General features: G+C 39.9%; 1 protein-coding gene across 1 annotated transcript in view; it reads left to right on the top strand.

The window, feature by feature from the left end:
- The window catches only part of SRBD1 (S1 RNA binding domain 1), a 225,238-nt gene that overhangs the window by 185,860 nt on the left and 23,899 nt on the right, over positions 1-15,479 (top strand). Inside the window, exon 19 of the mRNA XM_003926752.4 lies at positions 6,114-6,293. Within this exon, the coding sequence (XP_003926801.1) occupies positions 6,114-6,293 (180 nt within the window). The remainder of the gene's footprint in view (positions 1-6,113; positions 6,294-15,479) is intronic.

Genomic DNA, 15,479 nt, shown 5'->3' with positions numbered 1-15,479 from the left:
GGTGGTGATGAAATCTCTGAGTACTTGCTTGTTCGCAAAGGATTTTATTTTTCCTTCACTTAATGAAGCTTAGTTTGGCTGGATAGGAGATTCTGGGTTGAAAGTTCTTTTCTTTAAGGATGTTGAATATTGGCCCCCAATCTCTTCTGGCTTGTAGGGTTTCTGCTGAGAGATCTGCTGTGAGTCTAATGGGCTTCCCTTTGTGGGTAACCCGACCTTTCTCTCTGGCTGCCCTTAGCATTTTCTCTTTCATTTCAACCCTGGTGAATCTGAGGATTATGTGCCTTGGGGTTGCTCTTCCTGAGGAATATCTTTGTGGTGTTCTCTGTATTTCCTGGATTTGAATATTGGCCTGCCTTGCTAGGTTGGGGAAGCTTTCCTGGATAATATCCTGATGAGTATTTTCCAGCTTGGATTCATTCTCTTCATCACATTCAGGTACACCTATCAAAGATAGATTAGGTCTTTTCACATAGTCCCACATTTCTTGAAGATTTTTGTACATTCCTTTTTGCGCTTTTTTCTCTGTTCTTGCCTTCTCTTTTTATTTCATTGAGTTGATCTTCGACCTCTGATATCCTTTCTTCTGCTTGGTCAATTCGGCTGTTGAAACTTTCGCATGTTTCGCGAAGTTCTCATGTTGTGTTTTTCAGCTCCATCAATTCACTTATATTCCTCTCTCTGTTGTCCATTCTCATTAGCATTTCATCCAATCTTTTTTCAAGGTTCCTAGTTTCTTTGCATTGGGTTAGAACATGTTCTTTCAGCTCACTGTAGTTTCTTACTACCCACTTCTGAAGTCTGATTCTGTCATTTCATCACACTCCTTCTCCATCTGGTCGTGTTCCCTTGCTGGTGAGGAGTTGTGATCCCTTTTAGGAGGAGAGGTGTTCTGGTTTCGGGAGTTTTCATCCTTTTTGTGCTGGTTTCTTCCCATTTTTGTGGGTTTATCCACCTGTTGTCTTTGTAGTTACTGTCTTTCAGATTGGGTCTCTGAGTGAGCTTCCGGTTCATGGATGCTGAAGTTACTTCTTTTTTTTTTAGCTTTCCTTCTAACAGTCTGGCCCCTCTGCTGTAGGACCGCTGAGGTCCTCTCCAGGCCCTGCTTGCCTGGGGATCACCTGCAGCAGCTGCAGAATAGTAAGGGTTGCTACCAGTTTCCTCTTCTGCTATCTTTGTCCCAGAAGGATGCTCGCCAACTGTCAGTCCATTCTCTCCTTTATGAGGTGACTCTTTGGATCTCTGGGTGTCAGGGAGCTACTTGAGGAGACAGTCTGTCTTTTATTGGGGCTCAAGTCCTGAGCTGTGAGCTCCGTTGTTCGTTCAGAGCTGCTGGGCAGGTACGTTTAGTTCTGCTGCAGCTGAACTCAAAAAGCACTTTTTGTACCCAGATGCTCTGTCCCAGGAAGTTAGGGCTTTATGAGTTTCTGTTGTGCTCCTGCCCTTTTTGTTTTTTCTTTCAGGTCTGCCCTGCTCAGCTAACAGCCCACCTAGTCACTGTCTTCCTGCAGAGGCTTTGCTGAGCTGCTGTGGGCTCCACCAGCTGCCGTGTGATATTCCCTGCAGTCCTGTTTATATGGGCGTAGTTAGAACTGCCTCGGCAATGGTGTCCCCGCCTCTGTTATGGCGGACTCTCTCTGTTGTGGCAGGTTGCCTCGGCAATGGCGGGTTGGGTCAGCAACGCTGGCCTGCCTCTGTAGTGGTGAAGAGTCTCAGTAATGGCAGACACCCCTCCCCCACAGAGCCGACCGTACCGGGTTCAGCTGTGCTTGCTGTGAAACGCTCAACCCAGAGCGTATTCAATTACTGTTTTTGTTGTCGTTGTTGTTGTTGTTGGCGGTGGGGGGGTGGGACCAACCAAGCCTGATCACCTGGCTCCCTGACTCAGAGTCTTTTTTTTATTTTTTAAGTTGAACAACCCCGCGTTCCAGTCGCTTGTTGAAAAGGCGCTGGGATTTCCCGTGCTGCAACTCACTGAGTCGGCTCAAACAGCGGCGCCAAGGCTCCTGTCGGTTCTTTTGCCTAGGAATCTCCTGGCCTGGCTCACTATTTCAGATGAATGGGCAACTCTGCCGTCTCAGGGCTCTAATCGCCAGCTAAGAGGGCTCCCAGACCAGTGGCTTTTGTACGGAGAACCGCAGCAACAGGGCGTGGTCAAAGCAGCCGCGGGGGCCAAAACAGCTGCACCGGCCGGAACAGCGGTGCTGGCGACCCCTCTGCCTGGGAGTCTCCTGGTCTGTGGGCGGTAAAAATTCGTCTGGAAATGCGGCATCCACTCACCCTCTGCACTTTTACTGGGAGCTAAAGTCCTGAGCTGTTCTTAGTTGGCCATCTTCCCAGCAGTCCCAGAGCCATTATTTTTTTAAAATTTATTTCACCAGAGTTTGAGTGAAATGAAGGAGCCAGCCTTCCAAGAATCAGAAGGAAAGCATTCCAGGCAAAGTGAACACTAAGTGTGCACAGTCCTAAGGCAGGACCAACTTTGGTGTATTCAGGAAATGAGGCAAAGGCCTGCACAATTAGAGTATAGCAAATGTGAAGGACTGGTACAAGATAAGGTGACGATTGTGATTTCAAAATGACCACTTTATATTGCCATAGCTGTTCCCTAAGCATAGGTGTGTTTTCTGACTCCCTCCTCACTGAAAATGGACCAGACATTAATTATCAGTTGTATGGATCAAGAGCTAAATTTCCTTACTTTCTAATCCTGGAAACACAAAAGCTTGTTAGATAAACTTCTTAGCATGGTATAATCATGAAAGAATATCTTTTACATATCTGCTACTTTGGGACTACCTGGTTAATTCTTATGTATTTTTTTCTTTTGACAAAATTATAATAGAGGTCATATGGAAGATAACCTTTATTCTGGAAAAGACTGATTAAGCCTCACTAGTAGAATACATTATAAAACTGTGGTAATTAAACAGTTTGTTTTTGATGTAGAAATAGCACAGAATAAGGTCTGAAATCCACCAAAACATAGTTAGAATTTAGTTTATAGTAAAGGTGACATTTCAAATGGTAGGGAAAAATTGAATAATTATCTAATAAATGATATTATGACAACTGGTAATAATTCAGTATGTGTGGAGGAAGCTGTAGTCCCCCTACTCACTCCTATACCCAAATAAATTACAGATTTATCATAAACTTAAATGTCAAAAAAAAAAGGTAAAACTGTGGCCGGGCGCGGTGGCTCAAGCCTGTAATCCCAGCACTTTGGGAGGCCAAGGCGGGTGGATCACGAGGTCGAGAGATCGAGACCATCCTGGTCAACATGGTGAAACCCCGTCTCTACTAAAAATATAAAAAATTAGCTGGGCATGGTGGCACGTGCCTGTAATCCCAGCTACTCAGGAGGCTGAGGCAGGAGAATTGCCTGAACCCAGGAGGCGGAGGTTGCGGTGAGCCGAGATCGCGCCATTGCACTCCAGCCTGGGTAACAAGAGTGAAACTCCGTCTCAAAAAAAAAAAAAAAAAAAAAGGTAAAACTGTAAAAGTACTGGAGGAAAACATGGGAAACTCTTGCAGAGCATTAGAGTGATAGAAATTCTTTCTAAATAGATCATGAAACCTAGATGCCAGAATTGAAAAAAATTGAAGATAAAATGATCCTGTTTTTGCTAGTTTATATGTTCTTTGAACACTTGGCTAGAAAACTCATAGGCCTGGCACAGTGGATCACCGGAGGTCAGGGGTTCATGACCAGCCTGGCCGACACGGCGAAACCCCATCTCTACTAAAAATACAAAAATTAGCTGAATGTGGTGTCACTCTTCTGTAATCCCAGCTACCCAGGAGGCTGAGGCAGGAGAATCACTTGAATTCAGGAGATGGAGGTTGCAGTGAGCCGAGATCATACCACTGCACTCCAGCCTGGGTATCTATCTCAAAAACAGCAACAACAACAACAACAAAATACCAAGAAACTCACAGTATAAAATAAGAACAAAAAGTAAAAGATACCACACAAGTCTCACTTGAAAAAGTTTTTCATATGTTGCTTCCAGAAAGTAAATTTAGAGTTATGTCACCCTGTATATATATGCTTATTATTTCAAAAATGTATACACAAGGGATCAGGCTCTACAGCTATTTGAAATTAGCCTTACTTGTTTCCGTCTTCTATGTCTCTTTCCAAATTATTACATATAAATTTCTATTTTCTATTCTTTATATTGTCTGTATAATATTTAATTGTATGGATGGGCTGTAATTTAGTCTAATCGGTATCTTATTGATGAACATTTAGCTTGTTTTAAAGCCTTGTATTTTTCCAGCTGATAATCAGGTACTTGAAGATTTGTGACTGTTACATCTCGTGAATAGTTCATACATTTATTCAGAATGGAATATTGCTACCACATTTAATGTTTTTTGTTTTGAAAGTTATTTGCTAGCAATGTTAGTATATTTGCCTTTTCAAAATATGCCTGATATTTTATTTAATTTTTATACTTTGTATGACATTTAATTTTTGATGTGGCTCTTGGAAACATACAGCTAGATTTCATAGTTTTACTCAATCTGATATTAATACATTCATATTTGTTGTATTTATGTATACGTTTGGGCTTATTCTTCCTATGTGTTTTTCCTTCATCATGTTTTCTGTTAATTCTTTTCCTTTTATGCTATTTATTAGATTTATTAGTTAACAAATTTTCTCTGTTCCTCTCTTTGTTTTCCCATCTCATCTTTCTCTCTCCTTACTGATTTCAAAGTTGTACATCTTCTGTTCTTTTGATAATCCTTAAATTTGTTTTGGACTGACCTCTGGAATTAATAGGTGTGTCTGTCCTCTTAGAGAAGGCTAGAAACAGGAGCCTTCCCAATGATAAGATGACTTGGGATTTTAGTTTCAGCCTGTCTCTCTCTTCTCTCTATATATATCTGTATCAATATCTACCCATATATATAATAACATATGTATCTCTATATAATACTCTGTATCTCTATATCATATCTATATCATATATAGAGAGATATAGATACAGATACAGATAGCTATAGAAAGAGAGATAGATATCTATAGGTAGATATACAGAGAGCATATCTTATATTTATGTTATTATAATTTATGGTTTCTATACCTACTACTGTTTCTTATAGTTCATTAATCATTTTTCTTTGATTTATTGGTGTTTGCTAGAGTTTATCCTTAAGAAATTCTTTTTAGAGAGGTTGTCTGGGTTATTCTTAAGTACTTACATACCTGCAAATGATTTCAATTTGCCCTCCTGTTCGAATGTGAATTTGACTAGGTATGTGATTCTAGATTCAAAATCATTTCTCTTAGAACTTTTAAGGTACTGTTCCACTGTGTTCGGATATCTGCTGTTTTCCAGTGAGAAATCTGATGCTAGTCTAATTCTAGATCCTTTTGAAGTATTGTTTTAGTTTTCTCCCTTGAAAGCCTTTTAGAATTTTTAAAATTACTTATATTCTTGATTTTCTTGAGACAGTCTCTCCCAGTGTTGCACAGACTGGAGTGCAGTGCCAGGATCTCAGCTTCCTGAAACCTTTGCCTCCCAGGTTCACGCAATTCTCCTGCCTCAGCCTTCCAGGTAGCTGGGACTACAGGCATGCGCCACCATGCTGGGCTAGTTTTTGTATTTTTAGTAGAGACAGGGTTTCATCATGTTGGCCATGCTGGTCTTGAACTCCTGACCTTAGGTGATCTCCCCACCTTGGCCTCCCAAAGTGATGGGATTACAGGCGTGAGCTACCATGCCTGGCCAAGTATGAATCTTTTTCTGTTCATCCTATTCTATACTAAATAGTATTCTTTGAGAGCTTGTTTTTTTTAGCTCGGAGAAATATTATTATTATTTTATTTCCCTTTATTTTCCTCTTTTCTCTCCTAGAATGCTAATTATATAGACAATCAGTTAAGAATGTTTTTGGCTTTAGGTAATAGAAAGCCCTTTTACCAGTGATTTAAACAAATAAGTGGTACTTTCTATGAAATGAAAGATCAGAATCTGGTTGCTGTTGTTGTATATTTGTATGACAGAGAAATAAGCACATTTTAATTGGAAGACTTTTCTGCCCAACCTTCCCTCTTTTTTTTAAATGTGTTTTTTTTTTCTTCTGGTTTTACATAGTCAGCAAACTGAATCTCCAGGCCAAATTCAAGGAGTTGCTGTGACATCTTTAGCAGACGTTGAGGTCACAAATGAGAAGCAGGGAAAAAAGAAGAGCAAAACTGCAGTGAATGTTTTACTGAAGCCAAATCCTTTGGACCAGACTTGTATTCATCCAGAATCATATGACATAGCAATGAGGTAAGTCTGAAGTCCATGTGAGAATTCTCCATATCCAAAGTGAGTTTTTTCAGCAATTGGCCTTTGTTTTGGCATAATCGAAACTGAAAAATATGACCCTGTTTAACGTGACAACATTTTTCAGAAGTTTTGCATTGCTGAGTTATGTGGCACATTATTTTATTTCAGTGAGGAATGAAACCATTATTCCTGGAGCACTGTCAAGCTAATAAACCCTGATACTAATGGTGAAGTGTGTGTAATGGAAATTGCATGGCACTCCCCTCTGTTTATTTTGGAAATTAACAAGACACAGTTGACTAGCACCTGGCATAAAACTTTTGCTTTTCTGCAGATAAAACCCTTTTGACAGTAAACAGCCAACTCAGCTTTCTTAAGTAATACTATCTTTATTGGTTATTAGAATCTAAGAAATGATGTACTTTTAATGAACATACATTAACAGAATGACATGAGGGAGGCTTTTGAGTATAAGAGAAGTTTAAGGCATAAAAAGAAAAAACTTTTTAATAGCATATTTAATTAGTTTTAAATGTTTTTAATTAGTTTGAAAACAGTGACTTGCTGTATATCCAAATTTTTTAGATTCTTACTGAATTATATGACAGTATAACAAATACAGCGAATATTTTAACTTTTATTGAATCTAAAATGAGGTTTTTAACTTGTTTTAAAATCACTTACATTTGATTATTTTAGTGTCATTAATTTGCTTCCTATTATTATTATTATTATTGTTATTATTATTATTATACTTTAAGTTCTGGGGTGAATGCACAGAACGTGCAGATTTGTTACATAGGTAACACTTTCCATGGTGGTTTGCTGCATCCATCACCCTGTCATCTACATTAGGTATTTCTTCTAAGGCTGTCCTTCCCCTAGCTCCCCACCCCCACTATCCCTACCCTAGTCCCCCAGCCCGAGACAAGCCCTGGTGTGTGATGTTCCCCTCCCTGTATCCATGTGTTCTCATTGTTCAACACCCACCTATGAGTGAGAACATGCAGTGTTTGGTTTTCTATTCTTGTATCAGTTTGCTGAGAATGATGGTTTCCAGCTTTATCCATGTCCCTGCAAAGGACATGAACTCATCCTTTTTTATGGCTGCATAGTATTCCATGGTATATATGTGCCACATTTTCTTTATCCAGTCTATCATTGATGGGCATTTGGGTTGTTTCCAAGTCTTTGCTGTTGTGAACAGTGCTGTAGCAAACATATGTGTGCATATGTCTTTATAATAGAATGTTTCATAATTCTTTGGATATATACCCAGTAATGGGATTGCTGGGTCAAATGGTATTTCTAGTTCTAGATCCTGAGGAATCACCACACTGTCTTCCATAATGGTTAAACTAATTTGCACTCCCACCAACAGTGTAAAAGCATTCCTGTTTCTCTACATCCTCTCTATCATCTATCGTCTCCTGATTTTTTTAATGATCGCCATTTTAACTGGCATGAGATGGTATCTCATTGTGGTTTTGATTTGCATTTCTCTAATGACCAGTGATGATAAGCTTTTTTTCATATTTGTTAGCTGCATAAATGTCTTCTTTTGTGAAGTGTCTGTTCATATCCTTCACCCACTTTTTGATGGGGTTGTTTTTCATGTAAATTTGTTTTAGTTCTTTGTGGATTCTGGATTTTAGCCCTTTGTCAGATGGGTAGATTGCAAAAATTTTTCCCATTCTGTTGGTTGCCAGTTCACTCTGATGATAGTTTCTTTTGCTGTGCAGAAGCTCTTAAGTTTAATTAGATCCCATTTGTCTGTTTTGGCTTTTGTTGCCATTGCTGCTAGTGTTTTAGTTATGAAGTCCTTGCCCATGCCTATGTCCTGAATGGTATTGCCTAGGTTTTCATCTAGGGTTTTTATGGTATTAGGTCTTATGTTTAAATCTTTAATCCATCTAGAGTTAATTTTTGTATAAGGTGTAAGGAAAGGATCCAATTTTAGCTTTCTGCATACAGCTAGCCAGTTTTCCCAATGCGATTTATTAAATAGGGAATCCTTTCCCTATTCCTTGGTTTTGTCTGGTTTGTGAAAGATTAGATGGTTGTAGATGGGTAGTGTTATTTATGAGGCCTCAGCTCTGTTCCATTGGTCTATATCTCTGTTTTGGTACCAGTACCATGCTGTTTTGATTACTGTAGCCTTGTAGTATAGTTTGAAGTCAGGTAGCATGATGCCTCCAGCTTTGTGGGGGTTTTTTTTCTTCTTCTTCTTCTTAGTATTGCCTTGGCTATGTGTGCTCTTTTTTGGTTCCATATGAAACTTGAGGCTTTTCTCCCTCAGTTCTGTGAAGAAAGTCAAGGGTTAGCTTGATGGGAATAGCATTGAATATATAAATTACTTTGGGCATTATAGCTATTTTCACCATACTGATTCTTCCTAACCATTAGCATGGAATATTTTTCCATCTTTTTGTGTCCTCTCTTACTTCCTTGAGCATTGGTTTGTAGTTCTTGAAGAGGCCCTTCACTTCCTTTTTTATTGTATTCCTAGGTATTTTATTCTCTTTGTAGCAATTGTGAATGGGGATTCACTTGTGATTTGGCTCTCTGTTTGTCTGTTATTGGTGTACAGGTATGTTTGATTTTTAGCACACTGATTTTGTATCCTGAGACTTCACTAAAGAGATTTTGGGCCAAGGCAATGGGGATTCACTTGTGATTTGGCTCTCTGTTTGTCTGTTATTGGTGTACAGGTATGTTTGATTTTAGCACATTGATTTTGTATCCTGAGACTTTGCTAAAGAGATTTTGGGCCAAGACAATGGGGTCTTCTAAATATATAGTCATGTCGTCTGCAAATAGAGACAATTTGACTTTCTGTTTTCCTAATTGAATACCCTTTATTTCATTTTATTTTTATTTTACTTTAGGTACATACTATATCTGGCATTTCTCCCCATGTTATCCGTCCCACCCCTGACTGTCTCTTCCCTACTCCCTCCCAACTGCCCCCAGTGTATTATGCTTCTCTCCCTGAGTTATGTGTTCTTGTTGTTCAACACCCACCTATGAGTGAGAACATAGTGTTTGGCTTTCTGTTCTTGTGTCAGTTTGCTGAGAACGATGGTTTCCAGATTCATCCAAGTCCCTACAAAGGACACAAACTCATCATTTTTTTATGGCTGCATAGTATTCCATCGTGTGTATGTACCACATTTTCTTTGTCCAGTCTATCGTTGATGGGCATTTGGGTTGTTTCCAGGTCTTTGCTGTTGTACACAGGGCTGCAGTGAACATATGTGTGCATGTGTCTTTATAGTAGAACGATTTATAGATCTTTGGATATATACCCAGTAACGGGATTGCTGGGTCCAAATGGAATTTCTATTTCTAGATCCTTGAGAAATTGCCACACTGTCTTCCATAATTTACATTCCCACCAACTATCTAACAGTGTTCCTATTTCTCCACATCCTCTCCAGCGTCTGGGTCTCCAGATTTTTTAATGATCACCATTCTAACTGGCATGAGATGATATCTTAGTGTGATTTTGATTTGCAGTTCTCTAATGACCAGTGATGATGAGCATTTTTTCATGTTTCTTGGCCTCATATATGTCTTTTGAAAAGTGTTCATATCCTTCACCTACTTTTGAATGGGGTTGTTTGTTTTTTCTTGTATATCTGTTTTAGTTCTTTGTAGATTCTGGGTATTAGCCCTTTGTCAGATGAGTAGATTACACAAATTTTTTCCTATTTTGTTGGTTGCCGGTTCACTCTAATGATGGTTTCTTTTGTTGTACCGAAGCTCTGGAGTTTAGTTAGATCCCATTTGTCTATCTTGGCTTTTATTGCCATTGCTTTTGGTGTTTTAGTCATGAAGTCCTTGCCTATGCCTATGTCCTGGATGGTTTTGCCTATGTTTTCTTCTAGTGTTTTTATGGTGTTAGGTTTTATGTTTAAATCTTTGCTCCATCTGGAGTTAATTTTAGTGTAAGGTAACAGATAGGGGTCCAGTTTCTGCTTTCTGCACATGGCTAGCCAGTTTTCCCAGCACCATTTATTAAACATGGAGTCCTTTCCCCATTGCTTGTTTTTGCTCGGTTTGTCAAAGATCAGACGGTTGTAGATGTGTGGTGTTTCTTCTGGTGTCTCTGTTCTGTTCCATTGGTCTGTGTCTCTGTTTTGGTACCAGTACCATGCTGTTTTGATTACTGTAGACTTGTAGTATACTTTGTTGTCTGGCAGTGTGATGCCTCCAGCTTTGTTCTTTTTGTTTAGGATTGTCTTGGCTATGCGGGGTCTTTTGTGATTCCATATGAAGTTTAAAGTGTTTTTTTCCAGTTTTGTGAAGAAGGTCATTGGTAGCTAGATGGGGATAGCATTGAATCTATAGATTACTTTGGCAGAATGGCCATTTGCTTGATATTGATTCTTCCTAACCATGAGCATGGAATGTTTCTCTGTCTGGCTGTGTTCTCTCTTATTTCATTGAGCAGTGGTTTGTAGTTCTCCTTGAAGGGGTCCTTTACATCCTTTGTTAGTTGTATTCCTAGGTATTTTATTCTCTTTGTAGCAATTGTGAATGGGAGTTTGCTCTTGATTTGGCTCTCTGTATGTTATTGGTATATAGGAATGCTTGTGATTTCTTCACATTGATTTTGTATCCTGAGACTCTCCTGAAGTTGCTTATCAGTTTGAGAAGATTTTACACTAAGACAATGGGATCTTCTAGATATACATTCATGTCATCTGCAAATAGAGACAGTTTGACTTCCTCTTTTCCTAATTGAATACCCTTTATTTCTTTTTCTTGCCTGATTGCTCTTTCTAGAACTTCCAATACTGTGTTGAACAGGAGTGGTGAGAGGGGGCATCCTTGTCTAGTGCTTGATTTCAAAGGGAATTCCTCCAGCTTTTGCCTGTTCTATATGATACTGGCTGTAGGTTTGTCGTATATAGCTGTTACCATTTTATGATACGTTCCATCATTACCTAGTTTATTGAGAGTTTTTAGCATGAAGGGCTGTTGAATTTTATCAAAGGCCTTCTCTGCACCTATTGAGATAATCATATGGTTTTTGTCTTTGGTTCTGTTTATGTGGCGGATTACATTTATAGATTTGCATATGTTGAACCAGCCTTGCATCCCCGGGTTGAAGCCTGCTTGATTGTGATGGATAAGCTGCTTGACGTGCTGTTGCAATCTGTTTGCCAGTAATTTATTGAAGATTTTTGCATCTATGTTCATCATGGATATTGACCTGAAGTTTTCTTTTTTAGTTGAGTCTCTCCCTTGTTTTGGTATCAGGATGATGTTGGTCTCATAAAATGAGTTAGGGAGGATTCCCTCCTTTTGTATAGTTTGATACAGTTTCAGAAGGAATGGAACCAGCTCCTTTGTACATCTGGTAGAATTCGGCTGTGAACCCGTCTGGACCTGGACTTTTTTTGGTTGGTAGGCTGTTGATTGCTGCCTCTGTTTCAGCCCTTGTTACTGGTCTATTCAGGGTTTCAACTTCCTCCTGGTTTAGTCTTGGTAGATTACAAGTGTCTAGGAGTTTATCCATTTCTTCCTGGTTTACTGCTTTATGTAAGTAAAGCTGTTTTTAGTAATCTCTGATGGTCGTTTGTATTTCCGTGGGATCAGTGGTGATATCCCCTTTATCATTTTTTTATTGCATCTGTTTGATTCTTCTCCCTTTTCTTTTTTATTAATCTGGCTAGCAATCTATTTTGTTGATCTTTTCAAAAAACTAGCTCCTGGATTTACTGATTTTTCAAAGGGTTTTTTTGTGTCTCTAGCTCCTTCAGTTCTGCTCTGATCTTAGTTATTTCTTGTCTTCTGCTAGCTTTTGAGTTTTCTTGATCTTGCTCCTCTAGCTCTTTCAATTTTGATGATAGGGTGTCGATTTTAGATCTTTTCTCCCTTCTCTGGTGGGCATTTATTGCTATAAATTTCCCTCTTGACACTGCTTTAAAGGTTTCCCAGAAATTCTGGTAAGTTGTGTCTTCATTCTGGTTGGTTTCGAACAACATCTTTATTTCTGCCTTCATTTCATTGTTTATCTAGTTGACACTCAGAAGCAAGTTGTTCAGCTTCCAAGTGGTTATGCAAGTTTGAGTGTGTTTCTTGATCCTGAGTTTTAGTCTGCTTGCACTGTGGTCTGATAGACTTTGTTATGATTTCTGTTCTTTCGCATTTGCTTCCAATGATGTGGTCAATTTTAGAGTAAGTGCAACGTGGTGCTGAGAAAAATGTGTATTCTGTGGATTTAGGGTGGAGCGTTCTGTATATGTCTATTAGGTCCACTTGGTCCAGCTTTGCATTCAGGTCCTGGATATCCTTGTTAACTTTCTGTCTCGTTAACCTGTCTAATATTGACAGTGGAGTGTTGAAGTCTCCCACTATTATTGTGTGGGAGTCTAAATCTCGTTTTAGGTCGTGAAGAACTTGTTTTATGTATCTGGGTGCTCCTGTGTTGGGGGTGTATATGTTTAGGATACTTAGCTCTTCCTGTTGGATTGATCCTTTTACCATTATGTGGTGTCCTTCTTTGATCTTTGTTGGTTTGAAGTCCATTTTATCAGAGACTAGGATTGCAACCCCTGCTTTTTTTTTTTCTCCATTTGCTTGGTAAATCTTGCATCCCTTTATTTTGAGTCTGTTTGTGTCTTTGTACGTGAGATGGGTTTCCTGAATACAGCACACCGATGGGTTCTGACTTTTTATCCAGTTTGCCAGTCTGTGTCTTTTGATTGGGGCGTTCAGGCCATTTACATTCAGTGTTAATATTGTTATGGGTGAATTTGATCCTGCTATTTTGTTACTGGCTGGTTTTCTTTCTCATTAGTTTACTAATTTTCTTCATTGCATTTTTGGTCTTTGCCAACTGGTTTGCTTTTGCAGTGACTGGTACTTAGTATTTCTGTGCTTAGTGTTTCTTTCAGGAGCTCTTGTAGGGCAGGTCTGGTGGTGACAAAAATCTCTCAATAATTCCTTTTCCATAAAGAATTTTATTTCTTCTTCACTTACGAAGCTTAGTTTGGCTGGATTATGAGATTCTGGGTTGAAAGTTCTTTCCTTTAAGGATGTTGAATATTGGCCCCCACTCTCTTTTGGCTTGTAGGGTTTCTGCCAAGAGGTCTGCTCTGAGTCTGATTGGCTTTCCTCTGTGGGTGACCTGCCTTTCTCTCTGGCTGCCCTTAGCATTTTTCCTTCATTTCAACCCTGGTGAATCTGATGATTATGTGCCTTAGGGTTGCTCTTCTTGAGGAATATCTTTGTGGAGTTCTCTGTATTTCTTGAATTTGAAATTTGGACTGCCTTGCTAGGCTTGGGAAATTCTCCTGGATAATATCCTGGAGCGTGTTTTCCAGCTTGGATTCATTCTCCCCATCATATTCAGGTACAGTGATCAAGCATAGATAAGGTCTTTTCACATAATCCCATATTTCTTGGAGGCTTTGTTCATTTCTTTTCACTCTTTTTTTCTTGTCTTGCCTTCTCTTTTTATTTCATTAAGTTGATCTTCAGTCTTTTGATATCCTTTCTTCTGCTTGATTGATTCAGCTATTAAAACTTGTGTTTGCTTTACGCAGTTCTTGTGCCGTGTTTTTCAACTCCATCAAGCTGTTTATGTTCTTCTCTAAGCTGGTTATTCTAGTTAGCATTTTGTCTAACCTTTTTTCAAGGTTTTTGGTTTCTTTGCATTGAGTTAGAACATGTTCCTTTAGCTCAGAAAAGTTTATTATCATCCACCTTCTGAAGCGTGTTTCTGTCAATTTGTCGCATTCCTCAGTCAAGTTGTGATCGATCCTGTGTTGTTGAGGAGTTGTGATCCCTTGAAGGAGAATAGGTGTTCTGGTCTTTGGTTTCATCTTTTTTTGCGCTGGTTTTTCCCCATCTTTGTGGATTTACCTGGCTGTGGTGTCAGGGAGCTGCTTGATTAGGTCGCTTGTCTGCCTGTGGAGGCGCTATTGGGTTTCTAGGGACTCCAGGTTACTAGGGAAGCTTCCTGTATCTTTTTTGTTTGTACTGGGGGTTTAGGACTGCCTCTTCCAGTGACCTGTACGCGCTGCTGGGTTGTCAAGAATGCCGTCCCATTGCTATGCAGGCTTTCTGTGTTTTTTGTTAAAACATGTAGTCCAGTCTCACCCCTTTAGTGGTGGGTTGTGCCCTTCCTTCACTGGACTGGATCATTCAGGGTTCATCTCAGACTGTGGCACTGGCTGCGCAACTCACTAGAGTCAGAGCTTCAGCCCTCTCGGGTTTGTGGGAGAGGGTAGAGACCCACCCAGCTGCACCCAGCCATCTTCCCCTTTCAGCTTCCTCTCTTTCTAGTCATGGGGTAGGGGCCCGCCCAGCTGCTCCCACTTATAACTCCCTCTCTCTCCTGGCAGGGGGAGGGGGTGATAGCTCAGTCTGCAGGCTCTTATTCAACTCTGGGCTTGTAATTCCCAGCACTTGACTGGCAATGATCCCCTGTTCTGTGTATTGCTGAGGGTTTAGGGGAAGCGCTGTGTCTGGACCAGAGTGCCAGAGGGGGAGCCTCCGACTAGCCAGTCAGATGCACTTTCTGGGTGAAGCAGCACTCCTCCCTGCCTCGGTCTGCCCTGAGTGGGCTTTGCCCACCATTGGACCAGAACCGTTGAAATGCACCTGGTACCTGGGTTGGAGCTAGGAGATCTCTGTATTTCTGCATCTCTCTCGCTGGATGGTGTTCACTGGAGTTGTTTCTAATTGGCCATCGTGGATCTTCAGATCTCCCCTTTATTTCTTTTTCTTGCCTGATTGCCCTGGCCAGAACTTCCAATACTGAATAGGAGTGGTGAGAGAGGGCATCCTTGCCATATGCTGGTTTTCAAAGGAAATGCTTTCAGTTTGTGCCCATTCAGTATGATATTGGCTGTGGGTTTGTCATAAATAGCTCTTATTATTTTGAGATTTTGTTCCATTGATACCTGGTTTACTGAGAGTTTTTAGCATAAAGGGCTGTTGAATTTTGTTGAAGGCCTTCTCTGCATCCTATTGAGATAATCATGTGGTTTTTGTCATTGGTTCTGTTTATGTGATGGATTATGCTTATGGATTTGGATATGTTGAACCAACCTTGAATCCCAGGGATGATGCCAACTTGATCGTGATGGCTAAAGTTTTTGAGGTGCTGTTGGATTCAGTTTGCCAGTATTTTATTGAGGATTTTTGCATCAATGTTCATGGTGGATA

The sequence above is a fragment of the Saimiri boliviensis genome, chromosome 1 (assembly GCF_048565385.1).
Source record: "Saimiri boliviensis isolate mSaiBol1 chromosome 1, mSaiBol1.pri, whole genome shotgun sequence".
Lineage (NCBI taxonomy): Eukaryota > Metazoa > Chordata > Mammalia > Primates > Cebidae > Saimiri > Saimiri boliviensis.
Note: the sequence above shows the minus strand (reverse complement) of the source record. Positions and strands in the feature narration are given on the sequence as shown.